Raw genomic sequence first — 26,286 nt, 5'->3', positions numbered from 1 at the left:
CTTTACAATACAGGTTCCTCACAAGCGCTTGATATTGTTCTATATTATTATGCCCTTCCCCATAGCCAAGATGCCATATTAACAAAGATTCCCAGTAACAGTGATTAAAACTTAGTCCATGTAATTCCAGCCCAATTTGTTGCTTCCTTATGAGCATGGCAGGAGTGAGGGAAGGTTTAGTGATGCATCAATAGTTTATCAATTTCCTCTTGAACAGTCTTTCTGAAATGCTACAATGGGTAGCTTTGCACAGTGTAATAAGCTGCTCTACTCCTGATGCACCTCACACATGATCAAGCGCACCATGGGTACTAGACCCCCTCCCTCCCCCTCTTCCCCCCTCAGTCCTGGATCACTGCAGGAGAAACCAAACTCCCTGCCATCACCACAAGCCTTTACACACTCACTGTGGCTTTCCCCTTCTTTTTTCCTGGGGATTGCAAAAGCTGACTGTCAAGCTAGTTTTTGCAAGCCCCATGCAGACAACCAGGAAAAGCCCTTTCAAAGACCTTTCGAAGCCCTCAAAGGCATCTTGGAGAGGCTGCCCATAGCAGGCACCCTGGCAAAATCATGATAAGCTTGAATGGTATACTAACCCACCAGGACTTGTAAAAGTAATGTGAACCTAGTCCTTTTTAGTATCTGCTCCTGCTGGGGGAAACTTTAATTACTGGTTTCCTCTCATTAAGTTTTTTTCTTTTCATTCTTACAGCAAAATATCATGAAGATGATGGTAGGAAACAGCTATTTAAATCCTACTCATTTTCACCACAATTAAGAAAGACTATTCAATGGGGCAATTCATCAGTTATTCATCACCATTTTCCCACTCTCTTAATCAGGAAGCAATAAAATGGCATAAACCTGCGAACAGGAAGTGTTTAATTGAAGGCAAAGGAGCCATTCAAAGCCTCAGTAGGATTTTGCCTATTCAAACCTGGCCTGGTAAGCAAAATTACATTGATTATGAAAACATTAGCTCAAATCAGGCCTAAAAAACAAAAGGACAACAGAGGAAACTCTACAGTGCAATGGCTGAGAATTACTTTGTCTGGATGCTCTGTAAAAAAAAGAACTGAACAAGAGATAGCAATTTCAGGTAAAAGGACTAGTGGAAAAAGCAAGCAGAAAGAATATTATAATTGTTTGCTATTAGTCACAGGAGGAGAGAAAGGCAGAGGAGGCTTGCAGTGATTGCCAATGGGGGTCACAAGGCACCATAAGCAAAGCTGCTTATGTTTCTCTGCCCTGGTCTTCCACGAAAGCATACAATCCATTCCTAGTGCACATCCATGAGGAAAAACAGTGCAAGTAATGTGCTCCAAGTTATCATTTTTAGGGCAAAGAGTTATATCTGTACTTTTATGATTCTAAACTTGCTTATTCTTTATCTTCCTTTTGGATTTCCAGCAGATCCAGCCAACCAGGGTATGTTACCTCCAGGTTGATTGTTCAGAAAAGAGATTGACACAGGCAGAGAGCCAGGAAGCAGAAAGGCAATGACAGCTCAGAGCCAGGTAAAGAAAAAATTCAGGCATTATACATTTCTATATATGATGGGAACAAACTTTTAAAACCTTCCCTGAACTTTTGGAAAAGCAAAGCAGGTTGTACCTATTAGGCCCACAAAAACATTTCTGAACTGGAATACTGTATTTCTTAATACTTAATGTTAAGGGTGTGTTAACATTACCTTTCTCTCCCCTCCCCCCCAACAAAGGAGGACTATGAAGAAGATCTGCAGAGGCAACTAGATGCTACAGACTTTGAAGACTCTACACTAAAACAGTCCAATATGTCACTTGGAACTGAAAGCAGTGAGTAATCCAAATCTCTTGAAGAGAAGTTCTTTTCTGGATCATTTGTGCAATGAAGAACTTTGCAAGAAACCCAAACAAATGGTTTCCCAGAATTTAGTGTTTCAGCTTGCACCCGAGGAGTGATGATGTACATGGACACTTTGAATAGGCACACACGTTTCCTATGTGATTTGCTGTCAGGCATTTGAAATCTAAGATGACCATCAGCTGAGTCCAGTCTGGAATGAATCTACATACAGACTAAACTACACTCCTCTCATTTCAGTCAAGGATGTTAATTGTGGTTTCCACATTTTGTCTGAGGATATCCCAGGACTGGTCTGAAGTTCATAGGGGAGAGAGTTACCAATAGTCCTGATGCTATATGCCACTTCAGTAGCTGGGGCAGGATGTCTATGGACATCAGTTACTGCCAATGTGGGTGGGATGGTGCTGTTGCACTCATATTCTGCTTGTGGGATCCTGAGGACATCTGGTTGGCCACTGGGAATGGAATGCTGGACTGGAGGAACCCTTGGCCTGATCCAGCTTGGCTCTGCTTAGGTTCTTATCAGGGGTTCTGTAATTAGAACTGCAATAATGATAGGCAAACTTCCCTGGAAGGAAGTTTTTCCCCATCAATAACTGATCTTCCCTTACAATGGGCTGCCACAAGGGACTTCTGGGTGCTCTCCAGGGCACAGTCAGTTCATGCAGAGCAACTGCCTGGCCAGTTGCTAGCTCCTCACATGAACAGGAAGAAACAAGGATTCTATAGGAAAGGCTTCTGGGCTTTATCTTCTGAGAAATGCCTGTGAAAAAGGTCATCTGAGAGTGGAAAATTCCACTGTGTCAAAGCATAAATATGCACAAGCCTTGCCATCCCATCAGAAAACATGACCCATCTTCCAAGGAACCTCAGGGAGCAGCTCTAGGAACAGCAGGATATTTAAGCTAGTGACTAATTGCATTTATTGCTGTATGTTCAGGCTAGGAAAGAAGCAGAGTGGCAAGGAGAGAGTGATGCAATTGGACAATTTTAGGCTCTGGAACTCATGAAAGGGGCTTGAAGGTCTCCCTGCCCATTCTGTTAATTGGGGACCTGGACTTCTACCACAGCTTCTATCCTGATGGCACCACTGCTGGGAGAGTGGGGGAGAAGAGATAAAGGGGCTCACATCAGTTGGATGTGTACCTAACTACTGTAAACCCTTAAACATGCTATATGCTTGAATTCAGGAAAATGACCCCAGTTAAAAGTAAAAGATAAAGATATATGATCTGTGGTACCACATCCCCTCCAAGAACATGCAAATTGCTGTTTAATCCAGCAAAAGGCCATTTGCAGCCCCCAGGCACTTACAGGACACTAGACAGCTCACTCTCAGCACTGATGCAAAGAACTGTGGAGTGGTTGTTGTCCAGAATAGGACTGCAGAGGCCATAAAAGCTTTGAAAGAAGCCTCTCTGCAACCCCACAGTCCCACTGCTGATCCTTTTGTCTGGAGATGGAAGTGGTTGTGGGACCAAGATCCTGGTCAGCTGGGCTGGCCTCTTCTCTTCTCTGGTGGAGGGAGGTTTGTAGGGGAATGAGTTGAGCCATTTATGAACTGGCTCCCTTTGGATGTGTGTGCGTCTGTGTGCACATGGGGGGGATGTGAGGCTAACAATTCAGCCTGTTTTATATAGGAGGAGGAAGCCAGTCTGGGTGGTGGAACAGAGCCTTAACCTTTGCTGAGAGGAGCATTAGACCTTGGTTATGGCGTCTCCTCTGGTGAGTGTTTGTTTTTCAGGATAGGGACTATTCCTTGGGGTTGGGCTTATTGCTGTGGTGATGAAATCTGTAGGGATGGGTGGTGAGGTGGTTTTACCAAATGGATTTATTTGCCCTTTAACAGAGGGAACCTTTTGGTGCTACCATTGGGAAGGCCTAGTATAGAAATCCCACCTCCCCCCACCCCTTTTACCTTTTGTAGGAAAAAGATGGTAGCAACAATGGTGGGAAACAGGAGATTTGTAAGTGGAACTTTGCAAAGATCTAGATGATGACATCAGGACTCCCTATAAAACTCAGTGAACAAGGCAGGGCAATGGTCCAATACAAACCTAATCTGGAAGCACCGTTTATTTGAGGCAGGTTTATGTCAAAGAACCTCTTTCCATATTACTAGAACTCTTGCGTTGGAATATGATACAGCTCCAGCCCAAAGAGCTATGTACTATGGGCATTGGTTAGACAAGCCAGGTGTTGGACAGAGAAATAAAATTTTAATTATGTCTTAAGATCCAAATTTACCTTACCTCTCCCCAAACTGGTGTCTTCTAGATATGTTGAAGTACAACTCCTTCACAGTCATAAGGATGATGTAAGTTGTAGTTTATAGCTCTTATTGTCCCCAGCCAACATGTAGACCGACACAGCTGGGAATCCAGACTGGAGCGCATGTTCTCCATGTCAGGGCCATGTGTAGGGGAACGAGCTGCCAGTAGCGAGTGCTGCAGCCTGAAGCAAGGCAGGCAGAAAATACTTCTCTGTTGACCAGAGAAGGGCAAAGGCCAGACTCCTGGTATTCGCACCCAGGATGGACTCTGGAGTTCCAGCTTGCAGCCCAGTGTCTCTGGCTCTGGGTGTGCATTAGGGGAGCTCCATGATTAGGGGAGGTTATGCTACAAGATGGTTGCTTCCAGATATCTTGGATCACAGCTTTCACCATGGCCCTGTTAGATGGGGGTGATGAGTGTTACAGTCCAACACCACTGGAGGGAATTGGGTTGGGGAGGGCTACTATAGCCCCTGAAGCTTCTGAATGTGCTTTCTGGGGATTTAGTGGAAATCAGAGAGGCCTGAGAGATCTCTATTAGTGAAGGAGCAGGTTTCATTGCTACCCTGCACAGGTTCATGTTCCTTCCCCAAGAGCAAGTATGATGTGGTCACCTGGTAGGTCAGGGTCCACATGCAGAATCTCTCCAGCGTAGCCATGATTAATGCTTGTTGGAAGGCAACCAACAGTATCTCAGCCCATGATAACCTTTACAGCAATTCCATTAAATCTGCCTACCACTCTCCCAGAGCCTGTCTAGGGCCTGTTACCTGGAGTTTCCTCCAAGCCCCACAGTTCCTGCCAAAATATCCAGTTTGATGCCCGACCATAGAAAAAGCTCTGGGAAAGGATGCAGAGATGCATGCTGTCCTCTGCCTCTCTCATTTCTGCACTTTCACCTCACCAAATTAGCACTTGCCAGCATCTCTGTGTGTATCTTTCAGTCATTCCTATTGGCCTGGTCACCGGGGAGCATATCACCTGAGTAAGAGGAGGAGGATGGAGAGGGTGACCCCAGGGAAGGCAGGACACTATCAGAGGCGTGAGGACAGTGGACCATGTGAGTGCATGCAGTGACAACCTTGATGCAGTGGTGGTGTAGTGCAGTGGTTAAGACAGAGCTGCAAATCAGGAATTCCATTCCCAAACTAGGATTCTGCCAAGAATTCATTCACAAGGTGGCCTTGAGCAAGCCCCTTCACTCACAGTCTGCAACCTATGATAGGGGGATAATATACTGGCCTATTTCACAAGTTGCAAGAATTATAACCAGATAACGTATATGAAGTGTTTTGCAGATTCCATAGTGGCACTATATAAATGTTTAGAATTATTATATGCCTGATGAACAGTTTTTGTTGTAAGAAGAAAAGTAGCATCGGGGATGTCATTTCAATGGAGGCACAAATTACATTGCTAAACAATTTTTCTCCTGCTTATTTTCCTCTCCAAATCCCCCAGCATACTGACTTATCCCCCCCACCCCAGAAGTCCAGGTATAAGTATATGAAAGGACCTCATGGGGAACAGTTGTGAACTTGAGAAATAATTCTGGAGCAGAAAAATGTTCAGAGGATAAAACAGCTCAAAATCTTCCCCACTGCCAGGCATTTACAACTGAAATTTTCTGAACCCTAGAAGGATTATATACAGAATCAGCCAATCAGAAACTTGGGCTGGGCACTAATGAAGGCCTGAATGTCCCAGAGGTCCCTTCCGCTGGTTGAGGGACAGGCATCACCCTCTTGCCTTCTGTCAGGTGGAAGCTGGTTCATACCTGAAAGCAGCCATTTTACCTCTAGTTCTGAGCTGTACTCTCTTATCAGGCAATCAGTCACTTACAAGGACATTTGCTTTCCACTTCTCCTTGAACACTTTGTTATTGATGATAAATAAAGGTTTTGTTTGAAGTGAAGACAGAAGCCTCTAGAATCTTAGCTGTTCTGTTCACAGCTAGTTAAAAGCAGTTCCACCATGCGTGTGTACATGCTACAAGCCCATGCCAATGAAATCACATGGCATTTCAGCTCAGGCCAAGGATAGAAGGGATAAATCAAAGACTTAATGGGGGAATGGAGTTTTGAGGAAGAATTTGAAAGCAGGAAGAAAGGTTGACCATACATGTTCTGGGAGCGAATTCCAGACACAGTGGGAAGAAAGAGATAAAGGGTGCAGGTGTTTTTGGGTAGTTGAGTACAGTATTGTTGAAAGAATGAAGGTCATGCATAAGGACATGAGGGAAAAGGGCAGAGCAGGGCAGGGCAGATATGTGAAAAATCTAAAGGAATTTTATTGAAATGGAAGGGGATATGAAACCAGAGAAAGGATTTAAGATGGGGCTTTACATGAACTGTGTAACAAAGATTTGCCTCCCTTTTCCAGCTTCTCAGTGGACCCTCCTGTGGACAATTTATTTGACTATGTCTTTGTGATAATCTATCTGTCCAGCTGTGTGGGTACATCTGTGAAATAGAAGTAATAATAGGACTCTGCAAAATTGTGCAGATATGTAAATACATTATATTTACTTATTTTGCATAATTTATTCTGCTTTGTCATGAGGCAAGCAAAAATCTAGGCAGATACTGACATCAGGCAGAGGGGAGATGTGTGGAAACTTGGCCCTGTTGGGAATATTTCCAATTCCTTCCCTATTTTTTCAGTTTTTATCAAATGAGACATCAATTGTGTAGTTAGGAATTGCATGTGTGTGTGTGTTTTACAATATAATAACCAGGCACAAGAGAGGATGTTTTCTTTAGGACCCCACAGTGCAAAGGGAGAGGAGATTTCCTTTTTGTTTCCAAGTGGCAATCCCAACAAAAATCCCAGATAATTAGTCTTGGGGAATGAAATTTCCATTGGTACCAATGGGAAAATTTCCCTTCAAGGACAGGGTATTTCCCCCAAGGCTAATAATAAGGTTATGTGTGTTTTTTTGCTCAGATCACAGCTGGGGAGGGAAGGGTTAAACTTCCCCCTCATGTGTGCTGTGCCCAATGAAAATGGCACTCCCTTGTCTCCAGTAATAATTTCAACAAATTCATACCATGGAATTTACACTAACATCAAGTTCAGCCCTGAAACTCTTGCACTTTTATTTAAGAAACTGCATGCAGACAGTACCCTGCATGAGTGTTCAGAAAGGATTAAACCTGCTTCTGCTTTGCTTTCCAGTGTCCTGGTCATTGAGTACAGAGGCATTAAATTACTGATAATAAATGTCAGGCACTTTTTAAAAAAAATGTAATATGGGTTTATATGAAATTCAGAAGTATGTATTTTTCTGTTAAAAATTAATATAATTAAGTAAAAGTAAATAAATGAGGCTACCTGTATTTTGATTCTAGCTGTTCTGCACTGATTTACACAAACACACACAAATACATGAACCTGGAGAGAAGGAGTGAAGAAAGGATGGAAGCAAGCAAGCAAAGCTGAGATACTCAGGGTATTCTATACAGCCAGTAGAGCACAATTTTGACATTTTGTAAAACACAGACATTTAGTACAGTAACATGTATGAGTAACTTGTTTTTTCACTACGGTCAGTGAAAGAACCAAGAACACAGAGACTCTATGCACATCCTTCAGGAATGTGCCACACTGTCCCAAGTGCTGGTGCTCATTCAAGAAGGGGACACATCTACCTCCTGCTTTATTTCCAACTATCTTCCACTTCTTTTGCAAACTAGAAAATAAACTTTATGGCATGCCATACCTTACTGGAGCCTTATGCAATTGTGTACGTAGGCTGATGATTAATAAACTAAGCCTGATCTTAACAGTTAACTTGAACTGTAACTTGTGGCTTAGTGAAGAACCATTCCTACCCTGTTAATTTGGTAAACCTCTGGTGTGATCCCTTCACCCAGATAGGATCCTTGGGCCGTTGTATTTACTGTCAGCAAAGTTAAGTGGTTTTGAATTTACCATGAACACAAGACCCACTTGTGGCAGGAATTTGAGGGTGGGGCCAGGGTGTCCTGTCCCATTGCCAAAGGGGGGGTTTATAGAGCCAAAGCTCAATCAGCTGTTTTCTTTTGGATGTCAAACGCTGGACGTTGCCTGAATTCAGGGTAGGTGGGTTAAGGTTTGTGGGGCAGGGTGTAATCATGTCGGGTTGTATGATCGGTACCAAGGTCAAGAATTATTTTGTATTTATTTTTAAGAAACAAGTGTGAAACTGAATATATGTGAAGGAAATTGTGGCTTGACGAGGTGACTGAAAATTCTCAGAGTCTAGACTATGGATATAGTTGCTCTAGGTGTAATTTACAACATGGATGCTGGGGTCCACATTTTTGTGGAAATATCAGGTTCTGAACTGAAAGTTGACTATGTTCCCATAGGGGGGAACATAGTTGCCCAGTGCTGATGGAAAGGCACTCTTCACCTATGCAGAAACACTTTATTCTTCTCCTACGTCCTTGTGTTTTTAATGGTTGTTTTATTTGCTGTTCCATTGAGGCTTGTTTTATTGGAATTAATATTTTTTCATCTATTTTATTTTGTATATCATCCAGAAAAAGAACATTAGTCATGGAGTAAAATAGGCATTGGTGCTGAATAAGTAAATAATAGAACTATTGTTGTTGGGTGACTGATAAATGAAATATATGTAAGAGTAGAGCCCTGGAATAAACCAACACCAGGGCTATACATTCTAGAAGGATATCTTCCTAGTTTGAATCCTTACTGTGAAAGGTACAACTGGAAATATTTGCCACAAATATCTCATTAAAAAGAGGATCACACAGTTTCACATAACGATAAGGGTGACATTTGGTCCTGGCAATGCAATGCCATGGCAAAAGATGGGGTGTGTTAGTGGTGCAAGTCTTCTAGATCATCAAAACTTATCACAACTTTCATCTATGTTGCAATGGACATACAGCAGCTAAAACTTAGTATCATACTCTTAATCAGATAGAATGCTGGGGTTGGGGAGAACAGGCATATATCTCAAGTAAGTTTTCTTTAGAGAAATAGATTTTACTCACCTTTCAGATTCTGACTTACAATTATACTTGGCATGAGGAGAGTATTTTATCTCCAAATCAGAGTGGCTGGTGGTGATTGTGTGAGGGGGTGGGGGAGGTCAATTTTTTGTTACACTTCCTTTCTTGAACTGGTGACAGCTTGGCTGGTCAATTCTAATCTTCAGCACTTGTTTGCACCAAAGGAACATTTCAATACCCCACTTGCTATTTGACTGTGGCACACCATCATTTTGATTGTATAGACTGATCCACGCGGGAGCTGATGGATGTTCCCAGCCATGGGTAGAAATAAATGAGCCACGGACAAATCCACAGTACCACCAAGGATCTATGAAGTAGGGCTCTAGACCTTTTCAACTGTGTGGAGTGTGGAGTTCTTATAACTGCTACTTTCCTCCCACACCAGAAAAACCCCTTCTGATCCCAGCTACTCAGCTCAGCTGGGATCTGTGTCTAAATATAAAGCCAGTTGGGGGGAAACTGTCTGGGGGACAGAGCAGCAGGATGAAAGATGACTGGCAGAGAGCCGGCAGTGCACTGACACACGCACACACTCCTTTTTGTAACTTGAAGTCTATGTGCAATTGCTGTTGAGATATGAGTTACATCTCATTCTGCCTTTGGTGCAGATAAATGGTAAGATAAATGGTAAGAATTGCCTTGTTGAATCAGACCAAGGCTCTGTCTTGTCCAGCATTCTCTATCTACGAACTTAAGAGCTATGCCTTCAGACCAAAGCCCAGTCTAGTCCAGCATTCTGTCTACACAAGTTTATCACAGGACAGGAGCACAACAGCATCCTCCCACTTGTGTTCAGTCATACTGTCTCTGATGCAGGAGAGTATATACAGCCATCATGACCAACAGCCATTGATGGCCTTACCATCCGTGTTAGCAACCATCACTATGTCTTGTGTTAGTGAGCTCCTCCATTTATCTGACAGCATCCTATCCATTTGTTTCTATCTTTTTGACTCATGGAAATGAAGGGTCTCTGTACTTTAAAGAGCTAAAATGCTTATTTATTGATGCGAATGATAACATATACCAAATAACTGTTGCTTACTTTAATATATCAAATGTTCTTGCAATGTCAGACTGTTCCAATTCATCATAAGAGATACAGTGCAATCAGGTCTCCAAACCATTTTAAGGTGACAGCCAATGTGGCTGCACATAACCCTCCAGACTTGGAGGATAATGGGCACCCAATGGAGGGTGCAAGGAGTGTGAAGGCAAGGACTGCGTTGGTGCTCCTCCCACCACTTAGATGGCTGAAATTGGCTAAGTCATGAGGAGCGCAGACCATCATGATTTGTTGTAAGATGGTGGTATTCATTTCTCCCTTCCCTTGTCTTCCTCCCCTAGCTACAGGTCCAAGGTCAGTGTTGTAGCCTTGGAGGCATAGCTGGCATGGAAGGAACCATGCTAGCTGCAAAGGTGGAGGAAGGTATTCTGAATGCAGAGTCACAGCTAAATTCTGAGCCTTGAACTGACTTATGGGTGTCTAGACAACATCTGACAGCTGTAAGATTGTGCCCTGAAAGATGAACACCATTTAGCATGTCATAACTTGCCCAGATCATAAAAAAGAAATGATGAAACTTAGTTTAGTGGCTCAGGGTGCAATTCTATCAATCATGCCCTCAGTGATTAGAAGCTCCCACACTTGTAGACATCTTATTATCTAATGAAGGCTTGAAGGAGTAGAAGAAGTCATCTCCACCTCTCCATTCTCACGTCTTGCAAAATTTGCTAGATGGGCTTTTTGCGGCTGCTTTCAGGTCTCCTCCTCTCCCCACCCACCGGAGTCCCTCCCCTACCTCCTCCTCCAAGGTCAATTTACTGATTTCAGAGGGCAGCTGGAATGCTTCTTTCCATACCAGCTGCATGTAGATATGGGGGGAGGGGGGGACCTCTGATGCCCCTTCCAAGGTTGACCTCAGAAGGGGTGATCCAAACAATCCTATTGTCCCTGGAACACTTTCCCAGAGGCAAAGGTTTACTCTCGAAGGCAAAGAATCAGAAGCTCTGCAAACAACTGTGTTGTTTGTATACATGCTGTATATCAGTATTTGCATTGACTCTTACATTTCTGACACTCTTTAATACTTTATATGCTCCAGTTCGCCCAAAACTCTGTTTGGTAACCATTCTTGCATTCTGTACAATATAGTAAGTATATTGCGTTCTTGGAGCATTCTCATTTTAAGTTGCTAAAAAAATAGTACATAAGCCAGCAAGGAGCCAAGGCATTCTTTTCTTACCCTCCTTACTCCACTCTGCATGAAACCTGCCATCATATAGTTGAGTTTGTCTATGTCTTAAATAAGGAACTAGAGTACACAAACATATAAGTTTTTTTGTAATCATCGAGGCTATTAATGTAGTGGATGAAGTACTTTGGACTGGAACAGGAGAGATTTAGATGCAATGCGCCCTGGGTGGTCTTTAGAAAAGTCAGCCTAACTTATCATACAGTGTGGTGGGACCATTTAATAAGATAACCTTGTCATGCCACTCTAAGATCCTTGAAAGAAGTACAGAAATGGCAGAAGTCAAAAGCAATTAATAAACAACACTTATTTTCCTTTGGCAGATGGTTCCTCACCCGAGGAGGTGCTAGAGATTGCGGGGTCTGCCCAGCGACACAGCTCCCATAAAGCAGCACATGAGGTAAGTTTGTAGGGCCTGGTGATAGCAGATAAGCCCCAACACCAACAAGATATAGCCCACAGTAAGGGCCCACTGAGAGAGCCCACACAATTCCAAAGCCAGCAATGCATTTGGCTTACCACGGTGCTGAATATTCTAAATAATTGCCTCTCTTTGCAGCTTCTCTGTTCCCAATTCCTATTTTTTATACGGCCCCTGTATAGTTCTTCCTTTATCCAATTTATTTAAAAACAGGATATTCCCCTTATTTGGCACTAAAGACATTTTGCAAAAGTTATTTAAAAAAATCTTTAAAACTATATAAAATATAGTTATAGAAAAAAGCAAAAAGCAGTAAGAAAACCTAACATCCTGCTTGTCTACTACCCTTTCAGTAGCCAGTCCAAGGTGGGTGGGTGGTTGTTTGTTTGTTTGTTTCTGGAAACCTAGGTCTTGCTATGTGCCATGCATAGAGTGTTCTAATGATTCCTCCATGTGATCATTCTGTAGCTCTAGACTGGCCACCACAGTAAGGGCCTGGCATTGCCTTTACCCCCACCATGTTGGGATTTGTGCAAATTTGCCTGCTGTGCCACACTGTTCTAGATGCCAGAGCAATCTGCGCAAGAGAAGCCTTAATGTGAAAACATGTTTGTCACAACTGTGCTGAGGGGTGGGGAGCAGACAAGTACCTATATTATACTCCCTTTTTTTCTTGACTTGACTGTATAATCTGGACAGAGATGTGTGGAGCACTGCAGGGTGGATGCAAAAGGACAGAAGCAATAATAGCAGCTTTCATACGCAAACTGTGGGTTATCTATTTAGAACAATAAAGAATTATTTAAATATATTGGAAGAAAGAAAGCAGCAAAAGAAGCAGTTGGGCCATTTGATGATAATGGAATTAAAGGAACACTAAGCAGGGGTAAGGAGATACAGAAGCCGATTGAATTTTTTTCATCAGTCTTCACAGTAGGGGATACAGAGCAGATACCTGTTCCTGAGCTTATGTATTCTGGAAGGGAGTCAGAGGAATTAAGGCAGATAGTAGTGACAAAATGAAATTCTCAACCTTATTGACAAACTAAAAGTCAGTAAATTACCCAGTGCAATTGGTATCCATCCTAGAGTTCTCAAAGAACTCAAACATGAAATAGCTGACCTTCTTGACAAAGTATTTACTACGTCCCTAAAATCAGCCTTTGTATAGGACAATGGTCAATGTAATGCCATTTTTAAAAAGGAGTCCAGGGGGGATCCAGGGAATTACAAGGCAGTTAGCTTAACATCTGTTCTCAGTAAACTGCTTGAAAGCATTATTAAAGATAGAATCAGTAAGCATGTAGAGAGAAAAGTCCTGCTGAAAAAGAATCAACATGACTTCTGCAAGGAGAGGTCCTACTGGAGTTCTTTGAGAATGTCAGAAAGCAGATAGATCCAACAGATATTGTTTCTTGGACTTCCAAAAGGCTTCTAACAACTCTCTCACCAAAGACTCCTGAGCAAAGTAAGCAGTCATGGAATAAAGGAAGAGGGGTTCCTCTTATGGATCACTAACTGGTTAAAGAACAGGATGGAGAGACTGGGAATGAATGCTAATCTCCCCAAATAGAATGATATAACCAATGGGTTCTGTAGCAAGTCCAGTACTTTTCAACGTATTTGTAAATGATCTGGAATTAAGAGTACACAGTGAAGTGGGCAAGTTTGCTGATGACACCAAACTTTTTAGGGTAGTTAAAACCAAAAGAGTTTATGAGGCATTCCAAAGGGCTCTTTCCAAGCTGCGAAAAAGGGCAAATGCAGATCATTGTAAGCCATGCATGTTGGGGCAAAAAATCCCAGCTTCAAGTACCAGCTGATGAGAGTTGAGTAGGCAGTGACTAAGCAAGAAAGGGATCTTGAAAATGTCCTTGTTGGCCCTGCGCACGCAACTGCTGTGAAAAAGGCAAACTCCATGCTATACATAATTAGGAATGGAAAACAAAATAGTATTGCCAAGATCTTACTTTCCTTATACAAATTTTTGGTATGACCACACTTAGAATAATGTGTGCAGTTCTGGTCACCTTATTTGAAAAGGGACATTATTGATTTGGAAAAAGTACAAAGAAGAGCAATGAAAATGATCAAGGGGCTGGAGTAACTATGAGGAGCATCTACAACTGGGACTGTTTAGCTTAGAAAATAGTTGAGTAAGGGGGGACATGAAAAGTGCTTAAAATAATGCATGGTGTGAAGGAAATAGAGAGTTAGAGATTTTTCTTCCTTTTTCATAACACTAGAACCCGGGGTCATGCCATGAAGCTGATTGGTGTGAAGTTAGAACAGATAAAAGGAAATACTTCATGCAGCATATAGTTAAACTTCGGAATTCACTGTGATGGCAAGTAGTGATGGCCACCAATTTGGATGGCTTTAAAGGGGGATTAGACAGATTCATGAAGGGGAAAGCTATCAATGACTACTAGCCTTGCAGGCTATGTGCTGCCTCCTTTACCAGGGTGGCATCCCTGCATATAACAGTTGCTGAGGAGCTTGGGCACATGGAGGTCTAATACCCAGACTGCTTGAGGGATCCATGTGTACAGAGTGCTGGACTAGACGGACCTTTGGTCTTATCCAGCATGATTTTTCATATATATTCTAACAAGGGTGTGGCCTTCCAGACATTTTGGCTTACAATTTCCATTCACCATACCCTGCATAGCTTATGGTGAGGGATAAAGGAAGTTGTTGGCAAAAAATATCTAGAGGACCACAGGTTGCTCACTGCTTTGGAAACAAACAACTTTCCTTACATAAGATACTCCTTGTGCCTTTAACATTCTTATCACAGGAAGAAATTCATCAGGTGAAACTTTTGGCATCCTCATTCAACCTTGCCTGTTGAATTTCTGCCTGTTGTGCTACTGCTAAGAAGAGTTTTGAGAAGGTGGTAGTACTAACCATCCTAATACGCCTAATGATACTCTTCCCAGGCATATGTGGAACTTCATGAACTGGTCATGGACAAGAACAATGAGTTTCGCTGGATGGAAGCTTCTCACTGGATCAAACTGGAAGAAGACTTTGAGGAGATGGGGCATTGGGGCAGACCTCATCTTTCATATCTGAATTTTCAAAGCCTTATGGATGTGTACAGGGCTCTTGCCAAAGGTAAGGAAAGGAACTTCAGGATGTGAATCTGTAGCAACATTTGAGTGTTGAGGAACTGGAAAGTTCCATGTACAAACTGTTCCTCTGGCTGTGTACAGGTTATAATTTTGGAGATACAACATGAGTGCTACCCTACTTGCATACCTTCTAAACGTTAGCAAGTATCTCTTGAATTGTCAGATGTCGGCTGGTACGTTCCTTCTTTTTGCATTGTTTGTGAGCAGTTCTTCTGCTTGGGTGAGTGATATTTTACCTGTTCTGGAGCAGGCTGCACTTCCATAAAGGATCCAATTCAAAGATTCAAGGTGCTCTTGGATTCAGCATGTTATTGGAGGCAGAGGTGACCTTTGTAGCATCAAGCACTTTTTATGAGCTTAAGATGATATGCCAGTCAATTTCCAGCAGCAATTCAAAGTGCTGGTATTAATTTACAAAGCTCTAAATGGCTTGTGGACATTCCAGATATATCTGCCTGGACCCTAAGCTCTTCTTTGGATGCCTCTGCTGAGTGAGGTGAAGCAGGTTGCTATAAAAAAGAGGGCCTTTTTGAATGCCTTCCCTAGAGAGGCCTGCCTGGTGCCTACGCCTTGGTCTTTTCAGTGCCAGAAGACCTTTTTACTTTCCAGTCATTTGAGTCCTTTTTAAAAACTGTTGCTACTTTTAAAAATCTTTGCACCACTGCCAGCTTTTTTTTTGGTGCTGGTTTTATTTTATTTTAAACTCTCTGTGTGCATGAGAGACTATGTTACTGTATTTTATGGTTTAAAATTTTGTTTTGTGAACCACCCAGAGAGCTTCAGTTAATGGCAATAGTAGAAAAGGAATAAATGTTTTTCCCCACTCTAGGAACCATCCTACTGGATCTGTCAGAGAAGAATTTAGCTGGCATTGCCAATCGGGTACTTGACCAAATGATCTATGAAGAGCAGCTCAAACCAGAGGTCCGAGATGAGCTCTTCAGAGCCCTCCTACTGCAGCACAGGTATTAATGTCAAGAGTTGGACAGGTTGGACAGCTGGCAACCAAGAGGGGTCAGCAGAATCTATCCCGAGCCATTCCTGGTTAGGTATACTTCATAAGGTTCTGCTAGTGAAAGCTGGGGCAGGCAAGTCACATGCAAAATGCTATTTAGTAGAAAGATTAGAAGTAGAAAAGAGTAAAAAGACACAAGACAAGGCTAGGAAAGCCAGGCCAGAAAGAACCACCCTGCTTGTTGTGTTGAGCAAGGGAATGACCAGCATTAAGATATAGTTTTTCTGGTAGGACTTATGTATAAGGGTATACAAAGTTTAGTTAGTCTTTATAACCAGCTTGAGTAATTCCTGAATAGGAGAAGAGAAGGAATCTGATGTTGAGCTGAACTGTAGAGCTACTCCAAATAGATTCTCCATGTTCAAAGCTTACTCAGCCATAAAGCTCACTGTGTGTCTTTGGGCCAGTCATTAGCCTTCATTCTAATATCTATCCCATAGATTGTTGAGGGGTTAAAAAGAGGGCAGGAGAGCACCATGTGTATAGTTTGAGCTTCTTGCATGAAAAGCAGAATGGGATATAAATTAAACATGTACGTTTGGCTGACCTGTGGCCTAGTTTGAAGATTCTAGAGGCAAGTATCCTGTGTCTGCTGCCGTTTGACCTGGCCTCTCCCTTTTCACTTCTCCACTCAAACGAGGGTAACACAGACACCCTGCTACGAACTGGAAGATACCTGGCTTATTGCCCTCCTGTGCTAGAGGGCAAAAGAAGAACTGCAAAAACTTGTGGATGCCAGGTGTGGAGGGACAGAATCTAAAGGTTTGGAAGGGAAGCAATTTCTAACCAAGACCCAAAGGGAGAACTAGATGCTCTCCCCACATGGCTTAAAAAAGCCCACACATTTTATACCTCTAGGCCAGAGCCAAAAAATCATCAGCCCAAACAATTATGTGCTTCTCTTCAACAATTCAAAAGCTCTTAATCAGCCACTATTTTCTAGTGCAAGAAGAGAAGTGTTTCTCAAACCCATAACCATGGAATTTATGGAAGCTCTGATAGTTACACATGTACAAGTTGTCTGTGAATAAAGTATTTATTAAGTTGAATTATTTACTGTATGCATTCTTTCTGAGATCCTAGACATTAAACTGATGTTTCCTCCCTCCCTGCTTCCCCACCTTTCCTTATTTCTTTCACCCCATATTTCTTTCCCCCTTTGTCCAGTTTTCCTAATGAGTCTGCTTCAGTAGGCACTCTTTCTCCTGCACTGCTGCAACAGACTGATGTCAAAGACTCAGGACAGCCACTTTTGAAGGAACATGAACAAATTGAGATGAAGACTTTTTCTTCTGACTCAGAGCAGGTGAGACCCTGGATTCAGGAAATTGAGAATATCTACTTTGTGGATACAGTGCCAGGAATTCTAGTATCTGAATCAGGAACCTCTTGGGCTAAGTGTATGCAATTTGTATTCAGGTCCCAGAGCACTCTCCAGGAACCAAAACAAAAGAACACGCCCCACACCCCAAAAAAAGTCTGTGCTCAAAAGCAGTCAACCTGATGGGAATGCAGTATGAAACCTCCAGATATATAGGCCTGGCTTGGTATAACTAATAGGAACCTGGCTAAGGTTTCAGGGTCCAGCTCTGATGCTAGCTGCACACAAAGTCCTAGTTCCAACAACTGACTTCAGAGATGCTTAGTTGGAAAGCATGCACTCCCCAACCTAGACCAGGATAGCACCACTCATGACTTGCTACATCATAGCAATAGATTCTTACTGTGGAATAGCCACACTTGCATGACACAGTTTGAATATTTCCAGATGGAGGACTTTCAGCACTTGACAACCAAATTCCTTAACAAATTCTCCATGGTAAGAAAAGAGAAGGCAGAAACAATGTGAAAACATGGGAAGGTTATGGAGGAAGAGGCTATTTTCTGGAACTGCCTGAGGTGAAGAACACGATGTTGCATCACCCATTCCCTGTATAAAAGCCAACCAGATTGACTGTTAAATCTCACTCCAGCTGTAGTGAAGAGGCACCATCCTTGATTGCACCTGAGAGTAGCCCAACTTTGGGGCAGAAGGGAGGGCCACATGGCACACACAACTCTGCTACTCTCTTCATCATCTGCTGCCAGTAGAGTCCCAAATAACTGGGAGCCCATCTGCCCCACCACCCTGATGCCCATGGGTGCATGTTGAAATAAAGTTAGAGGGGTTCTGATGATCTCTGTTGCATCTGAACCCCAGATGAGCTAGCCTTTGGCCCATATGTGCATCATATCCTGTTACACCTCTCTTAAATCTCTCTGTCTGAATTTCTAAAAATCAAATGCCCTCCTCCCCTTGTCCATGCGTTCCTCCTTTAAAATGGGGTGCCCTTAGAAGGCAGGGCCCTTTAAAGGTACACATGCACTCACAGAGATTTTAGAGCATATGCGAAGTAGAATGTGCAAATTTGTGCCTTTTTTGGAGGGAGAGTCGTGTGGCCTTGAGCCTGGATCTTTTTGGCACCTGGCATTGTGCCTGGCTGCCAAAATAAGGCTTCACTCTGCCTAATGGTAGGGTCAGCTCTGATGCAAAGCATTAGCACTGGTGCTCTGACAGCGTTTGATCCTGCTAATGTTCTCCACACAGGTAGAATACTTAGCTCCGGAAATGCCTTAGCTTGGATATCTGTCTTTTTGAAGAGGCCCTTTGGTATGTGCACCAGCGGTACACTGAGTTGGAGAGCCTGTGTCCACATATCCGTGGAGCTTTGTTATTCCCTTGTCAGCACAGCTTTGTGCACAGCTTATCCATGAATGCCATTTTATTAGTGCATTTAAAAAAAACCAGGAGAAAAGGTGTTTTAGCACAAATTCGAAAACATGTTTTCTCCTATAGCCATTAGAAATTGTGAAATGTTCACACAATAGAACATAAAGGAAAAGGTATTTTAGCACACATTTAAACATTGTGTTAAAAACTGTAGCGACAACCCTTTACAAAGCCTTTCCAGTCACCACCGTTTGTGTACCATGTTTTTGTTTTCATTTTGCTCAATTTTGTAACTGTGGAAAAACGGCTGTGTGACTGGTAACCTTCTTCCACATCTGGTGGTGCAGAAGAGGAATGCTCTTGTGCAGTGGTTATTTGGGTTCCATTCCTGGCAAGCCCCACATGACCAACCTTCTTCCATGTCAGGTGCAGCAGCATAAACGCTGTTGCGAGTAGCACACAAGAATTCTGCTAGTATTCATGTGGGGCTCCATTCCATAAGATGAAGCAGCCCAAACAGCTGCTACATGTGGGACAGAAGAGGGATGCTATTTGCTCAGTGTGAGAGGCTGACTTTCTGGACCACCAGCAAGTCAGACTCTGGGCACAGTGAAGTGGACCAGAATCCAAGGAGCCAAGCCTAGGGAATCTGAGATGTTCCCACTGCCAAATAGATTCCACACATCCCTAATCTGCACCCACCAATCATTCCAAGGTAAAGATCAGATCTACCACAAAAATATTTTCTTGCTGGTTTTAAAATATGGGCTTCCCCATGGAGTTAATTTAGCATGAGAAATTAATAGTTAAAGTATTATGACTAGCTCTTGAGTTCAGAATGTGTTAATGGACAACCATACCTGAATTTAGACCTGGAGGCTGCACTTTCCCATTTAGGATTCTTGAGATCATTTCTTGGGCTGCAGGAAGGTTTAAAACTGGAGCACAGAATATGGAACGCATCACTCTGTCAATGCAGTCAAGGCAAAAGGCCTCTTGTATTAGATACAACCAAGCCCAGGTTAAAGTGTCAGCATCTAAGTCCTCAATGTATATAATCCACAGTGAAACCTTCAGTTTTTCATGGCATCATAAGATACTGATGTTATCTCTTCCAAACAATATGTGCAGATTAATCCTAGTATGTTTACTCAGAAGCAAGCCCCACATAGTTTAATAGGATTTATTTTGTAATATATGAAAATAGAATTGTAGTCTGAATTTGCAAAGATTTCCTTGCTTTTAGGGAAGGGAGATCACAAATAGACAATCTGAAAGTTAATTTCTATTCCAGTTGTCAGTACTTCATTTTATAAAATAATGCATTTTAACAAGACCATACATGATACATTTTCACATATTTGCCTTGAATTTAGAATCAGCATGTTTAGACTAACTAGGTACCAGAATATTCCAATGCAATGAATAAAAATGAATTGAATTTTTATTTCAATTGCTCATAGTCCCGATTCTGAGGGGCAGAGATCGAGCACACTGTGAACTGTTTTTTGGCTATGTCCCCATACAAACCTTGGGGAATAACCTTAGCTTTTTCTTGTCACAGAAAAAGCCAGATAGTAGTCATTTCAAGAAGCCGCTTTCAGATAAGGTCCCAGAAGATGCAGAAGCCACATTGGTCCTAGTTGGTAAGTATCTTGTAATGTGTTAGGAGATTAAAGGGGTCCCGTGATGGGAGGAGCAAGACCTACAGCTCAGTGGGAGAGCACTTTACATGGAGAAGGTTTAAATTTTGGTATCTCTAGTTGAAGGAACCCATGCGAAGGCCTGAGGAAAACCTCTAAATAAACCTTAGTATCCATGGTAGCTAATAGACTTTCTATTTTAAGAACACCAAAGGCTCAAAACAGAAAGCTATTGCCTTCATGTCTTGTTTGCTGATTTTGTGGAAATGTTTAAGCAGTCACTCTTGGAAAAAAGATGCTGGACTGAATGGGTCAGGGTGGGCAATTTTTAGCTGTCCAGATGCTTTGGTGTGCAACTCCCATTAGCCCTAGCCTGCATAACCAATTAGAGGTATAGCCCAGCCTACCTGAAATTGATGGATCCTTGGGCTGATTGTGCAGGACAATGACCTCAACCCTTCTGAGAGTGGGGGATTCTTCAGAATTGGATTCTTGAGATAATGTAATGTTAGATGAAAAGCCAGGCTGAATGTGCTCATGTTTATCAATAGTCAGACATTTGCTTGTGATGAGTAAATCTCCCCACAGGGATTTTTTAAATGTCTTATTTTTTGGAAATTGGAAGAGAGGTGATCTGCCCTGCACCAGTCCGAATATAAATTTAGTGCACTTCTGCAAGGCTAGTAATTTTTGTGGATGTACCTCTTCACAATAAGGTTGTACCTTTTTATTTTTATCAACTTCTATCCTGCATCTTGTATCTGTAATGCAAAAACTTGATGTGCAGATGTTAATAAGTGATCGTTCTTATCTGCTATGAAGTTTTACTTGCTGACTTTTGAATGCCCAACTCCTGCTTAAAGGCATAGTCATATAGTTACAGGAAAGTCCACAGTTTTTCTGCCCATTTGGCAACTTTAATGTACAAGGCTGCCTACGGTCCATGTTGGGTGTACTCTGTACTTCTCTGCTATCACCACCACTGCTACATAGGTAGAGTGATGCATGAATGTCTGGTGGACTTCAACTGCTCTGTTAAGAGCTGCAGGATGGATAAGGCCTGGTTGATGTGGTGTACGCACTGCACATGAGTCTGTGAAGGCATGAGTTCATGATTTAAAGAATATTTCAAAATTGGTAGACCGTACCCCACAAACTCAAACGCTGTCTGCCTAAAAGCCCAATTTTATGTAAACAAGGTAAACTCCACAGAGTTCTCCCTCGGGCTATAGCCTTAGGCCAGAAGCACTAGGTTTCACCTTCAACTACTTCCAGGATCCTCATAGAAAGCACACCCCATCCAGACCAAATCAAGGAATACTTTCATATAGTTACACGGAAGGCTAAAGAAATGTGAAATGGCAAGGTTAATTGTTGCTTAGGCTTCACCCATACTCTTTTGTAGGGAACCAGGGTTAGTTGAAAGTGCTCAGCACTGACGTTCATTGGAAAAATTGCAGAGAAAACAGGCTTCTACATACATGCCTCAGTAAGGTAAAATCCCTAGCCATTCAAGGCTGAGTTCAAGGCTGGCCAACACTGATAGAGTTCGCATTAGGATGCAAAACAAATTCTGCCTCAAGTGAGACTTGTTTCAAAAATTTCAAGATATTGGAAACTAAAAGAAAAAAATGCTGAATTGTATCTCAGGGCCTACTCATCACCCCACAGTTTTCAGTGTTAGTGTCAGCATCTTTAATTGCAAAAGACTAGCAAAGACATTTCTCTGCTGCTGCCCACACCTTTCTTTTTTACTTCCTTTTCCTCTTTCTGATTAAAACTAACATAAACAAATTTAAAATTGCAAAGGGTTTGACATTTTGATGTTCAAGACAGAAAATTCAAAATGCTCCCTTTTGTTACTGTCAATATAAAGAATAAATTCAATAACTCACAGGTTTGCATGTTGTTCCAAATTTGCTGCCTCTTTCTGCCAAATGGTATGGTCAGTCAGGTTAATTCCATGCCAACATGACATATGTGAATCAAGAAAGGCTTGGGAAGAGGTATATCACCTGGTTCTGGTTACCTTGTACTTTCTGGAAAGGAAAGCAGCTATGTTTGTTGCTGGCAGGAACTCTTCTTTGCTTCTCTTTCTGGCTTGTCAAAACTTGGTTGCAAACTTAGCTTACTTTGCTATCTCTCGTTTTCTTCCCTTGTTCCATTCTCTTCCACCCGCTTTGCCTCTACTTGGATCCCTTCCCTTCCTGCCCATGCTCTGCATTTCTCTTGCTCTCTCTTTGTGCCAAGGCCCCTAAATGATGCCCCATACCCATCCATCCTCCCTTCAGGCCGTGCCGCCTTCGTGGAGCACCCCACTCTGGCTTTTGTACGCTTGAAGGATGCTGTGGAGCTGGATTCTGTTCTGGAGGTCTCTGTGCCCACCAGATTCCTTTTCGTGGTTCTGACTCCAAATTCCCCACACACCAACTACCATGAGATTGGGAGAGCCATCTCAACAATGATGTCTGAAAGGGTAAGCTTGAATAACTCATAACGTCAACCATGGAATCTCCTTCCTGGGCAAGTATTTAAGGAACTATTGTGTGATCGACAACTAAGAGCCCACTTAGGTGTAGGCCCAGTGCTAAGAGCTTGGCCGGGTTAGAGCAGTTCATCAGGAACTTCTGTGGAACTTCTATTTAGAATATACAGGCACTGGGTTTTGGCCTCTGAAGGACTATTTATTTCCCTGCTGAGGGCAAGGCATAGCAATCAAATTAAAAGAAGCCAGGTTCAGCAGGCCTAAATGTCATTGCAGTGCTAACAGAATGTCCAGGGATCAAGATGATGACTAGATCAAGAAAGAATGTAATGTTTTACATGTATATTGGGGATGGAAAGTAGTGGGACCTCTTCATTTGGGTCTACCACCCACCAGCACTTAAGACTTGAAAAAAAAACTTCTTATTGATTCCAGTGAGTGGTTTTTTCAAGCCTATTTAACATGAACTGCTGGGGAGAAGGAATTGCAGCTGAGGAGGGCAGTGTTAAGTCTCCTCATTTGAACATTGCCACCATCATCCCTCCAATTGGAGTCCCTTTACCAAATGTAGAAATGAAGAAGTCTTTCAGTGGAACTAATGGGAGGCTTTTAAATGCCTTAGTACTACATGGGGAAACTTTGAGTATGGATCTGTATGAATGTGTGTGAATGGGGGCAAATGTGTGACTTTGACCTCTGCCTACCTCTAGCATACAGCTTCAGGGAATTTAACCCTCAAGCTGAAAGTAACTCCACACTAGGGTGGCCACTTAAGATCTACCAAAATAGAGGAAAGGCATCACCCCCAAAGATTACCATTTGGCATAAAAATGCACATACAATTTTAGCAGTATAAATTTAGAATAGCCTATTTAGAAATACATAAATAAAATCAAAACATTATTTGTAAGAACTCTCTGAGGTAGCCAGCATTTATTCATTTATTTTCCTAAATCCACGTATTTATTACAATTCTAGCTATTCTTTTCTCTAAGTCCAAGATGGTGTATATATAGACTTCCTCCCCACATTTTGTTCTCACAAGAACCCTGTGAGGGTTCCTGCAGCACAACAAGCCATGGTGGTTTCTTGAGTAGGATGGTCGGTCATGTTGTCTAAACCCTATCATAGCATTTCAGCATGGTATATTTGGTTTTCAGAAACCACAATAAGAAACAACACTCTGTTCTATAGTTTCCACACTTCACCATGGTGTAACGCATGGGTTCTCAAACTACAGCCCGCAGGACAGATCCGGACCGCCATGGCCATCCATCCAGCCTGTGCCGCTGTTTGCCCCCTGTGCGTGAGCTTGCTGCGTGGGCGGGGAGGCAGTGGCTTGCTCACTCGAAGATGGTCTCTGAGCAAGCAAGCCACCGCCACCGCCTGCCTCCTGTACGTGCGCTCGATGCTGCCTCGCAGCGCGGGCAGGGAGGTGGTGGCTTGCTCACTCGGAGATGGTTTTGGACTCGCACCTCACCGGCCCGCACTCCCAGGCACCCCCCCCCATCGGCCCACAATGGTCACTGCAGCTTCAACTGGCCCCCTATTGAAAAAGTTTGAGGACACTGGTGTAATGGTTCCCACAGTCCTGAATGCAGCTACTACAGAGGCCCCAGAAAAGAGCAGCTGTTGCTGCTGGAGCTGCTCAAGCCATCCAGCATGGGATGAATTTCAGGCATAGTGGCCAATGGGACATGTGCCAACAGTGGGAAATCTGAGTGAGGAGAGTGGAAACTACTTAATTGTCTGTCAGGCACATTCAGGCAAAAAAACATGCATCGTGGAAACCATGCAAGGTTGCTAATCATGGCTTGTGAACCAACCATTGACTAGACTAGGCTCATCCCAGTGAATTTCACCACTGAATACAGAGTTTAACCTCGGTCTCTCCAGTTCCAGGTCATTTCTCTCACCACTAGTCCTCATCTATGAGGGCTAAAATGAATGAGCAATGACTTGCCCAAGGTCACTCTGTGAATTCATTTGGCAGAAGTGAGATTTAAACTGGCAAGCTCTTGCATTACCTTTCATTTTCTTAGACACGATGATACACCAGAAAGGCTTTGCTATAGCTCTCAGGCAATGAGATGGTTGGACAAAAGATTATTAATAAAGGTCTAAAACAAGAGGAAATACCTTCCATACAAGGAAGCCTGCTTCAGTGTTGTGGGTCTAGGGCAGAAGAAATATGCAACTGCATGATCAGACCCAACATATGAATACATGGTACTAATTTATGTGAGGGATGACACTGAACATACGGTTGTACACCACCCAGGCAGTTCATTTGATCTGTTTGGTGGCTTATAGATGTAAAATTAAAAATAAAAAAAAATAACACAAGGAGCTTGAGATCATCCTTTACCTTAGTGCTGATTTCCCTGTTCTGTACAAGCAGTACACAGTTATGAACAAGTTCTGTTCCTGAGAAAACGGAAATTTATATTTCAGTTGAATTCATATTTAATGTGAATTGTGTATAGTCTGCCCTCCACATTTGTGTGGGTTGGGGTGGAGGACCCTGCAAAAGTGGAAAAACTGCAAATATCTGTAGGCCCCTCCCCACCAAACTCACCAATGCCTCCTCTTTGCAGCAGGGAGATGCCAGAGAGATTTCCTTCTCTGGAGGGTAGGGCAGGAAAGGCCTGCTTTAGAGGCCTTCCCTTTCACCCCTTTGGCTTCCTCTCTCTCTATGGTAATGATTATTTTTTGCAATATTTTTTAAAATTAAAAGGCTTTATGGAAGTTTGTTTACAAAAGGAGTTGTTCATAACTTGGACTGCCTGTACACCAGTTTCTACATTGCTTCATGTAAAAATTAGTATCCCATTGAAAAGGTATTAGAACTTCCTTATGAATGTGTCTTGATTATAAATGGATGACTATATTGTCATGTCCCTCATTGCTGCCATTAGTCATGTTAAGTCTACTCCTCCTCCATTATCAAAATGTTTTTCCTTCCTAAAGCTTAAGATGCATGTACTCTGTATAAACATATAGTGCGATAATCAACCCTTTCAACAGTTAGACTGCACTGAAGAACCTTTTTGTCACCTAACTTGGTGCTTTCCAATATTTTGGACTTCATTAGCCTTGACAAGAATGGCCAGAGTTCTGGGCACTGTACGGCATTATATTGGGCAATATATTTCTCTGCAATATATGTATTACCTGTCTTGTGTTAGGTTTGGAAGAAGATAGTTAAGCATAACCATGCCATGTATACATTCTTTTCAGATTTCCACAGGTTTTTATTTAAATGCAAGCACATTATACTCAACAAAGGGCATGATTGTCCTTCTCATATAAAATAGAGCTCAAATGTGTGCAGCAACATGCACTGTCTAGATCAGGGGTCTCAAACTCAACTTACCTGGGGGCCACTGGAAGTAGAGGCTGAGTGAGGCTGGGCCGCATCAAGTATTCCACCACCGCGGTGGTGGTGGGCCGCTCATCTGGAGGCCGGCCCGGGC

The 26,286-nt window shown here is 42.6% G+C and overlaps 1 protein-coding gene across 11 annotated transcripts in view; it reads left to right on the top strand.

The window, feature by feature from the left end:
* SLC4A1 (solute carrier family 4 member 1 (Diego blood group)) overlaps positions 1 to 26,286 on the top strand; it is a 58,074-nt gene that overhangs the window by 7,167 nt on the left and 24,621 nt on the right. For 3 of the 11 annotated variants that reach the window (XM_044447129.1, XM_044447135.1, XM_044447130.1), the window contains 10 exons: positions 1,411 to 1,517; positions 1,721 to 1,817; positions 3,489 to 3,573; positions 5,065 to 5,180; positions 11,723 to 11,799; positions 14,763 to 14,940; positions 15,787 to 15,922; positions 17,140 to 17,278; positions 20,247 to 20,328; positions 22,617 to 22,801. In XM_044447129.1, coding sequence (XP_044303064.1) covers positions 1,500 to 1,517; positions 1,721 to 1,817; positions 3,489 to 3,573; positions 5,065 to 5,180; positions 11,723 to 11,799; positions 14,763 to 14,940; positions 15,787 to 15,922; positions 17,140 to 17,278; positions 20,247 to 20,328; positions 22,617 to 22,801 — 1,113 coding nt within the window. In that variant the 5' untranslated portion in view covers positions 1,411 to 1,499. Of the gene's footprint in view, positions 1 to 842; positions 946 to 1,410; positions 1,518 to 1,720; positions 1,818 to 3,488; positions 3,574 to 4,145; positions 4,166 to 5,064; positions 5,181 to 11,722; positions 11,800 to 14,762; positions 14,941 to 15,786; positions 15,923 to 17,139; positions 17,279 to 20,246; positions 20,329 to 22,616; positions 22,802 to 26,286 lie in introns of those variants that run through there. The other 8 variants (XM_044447134.1, XM_044447131.1, XM_044447133.1 and 5 more) reach the window with 6 other exon arrangements.

This window comes from Varanus komodoensis, unplaced genomic scaffold, assembly GCF_004798865.1.
Source record: "Varanus komodoensis strain SLA01 unplaced genomic scaffold, ASM479886v1 scaffold50, whole genome shotgun sequence".
NCBI lineage: Eukaryota > Metazoa > Chordata > Lepidosauria > Squamata > Varanidae > Varanus > Varanus komodoensis.
Note: the sequence above shows the minus strand (reverse complement) of the source record. Positions and strands in the feature narration are given on the sequence as shown.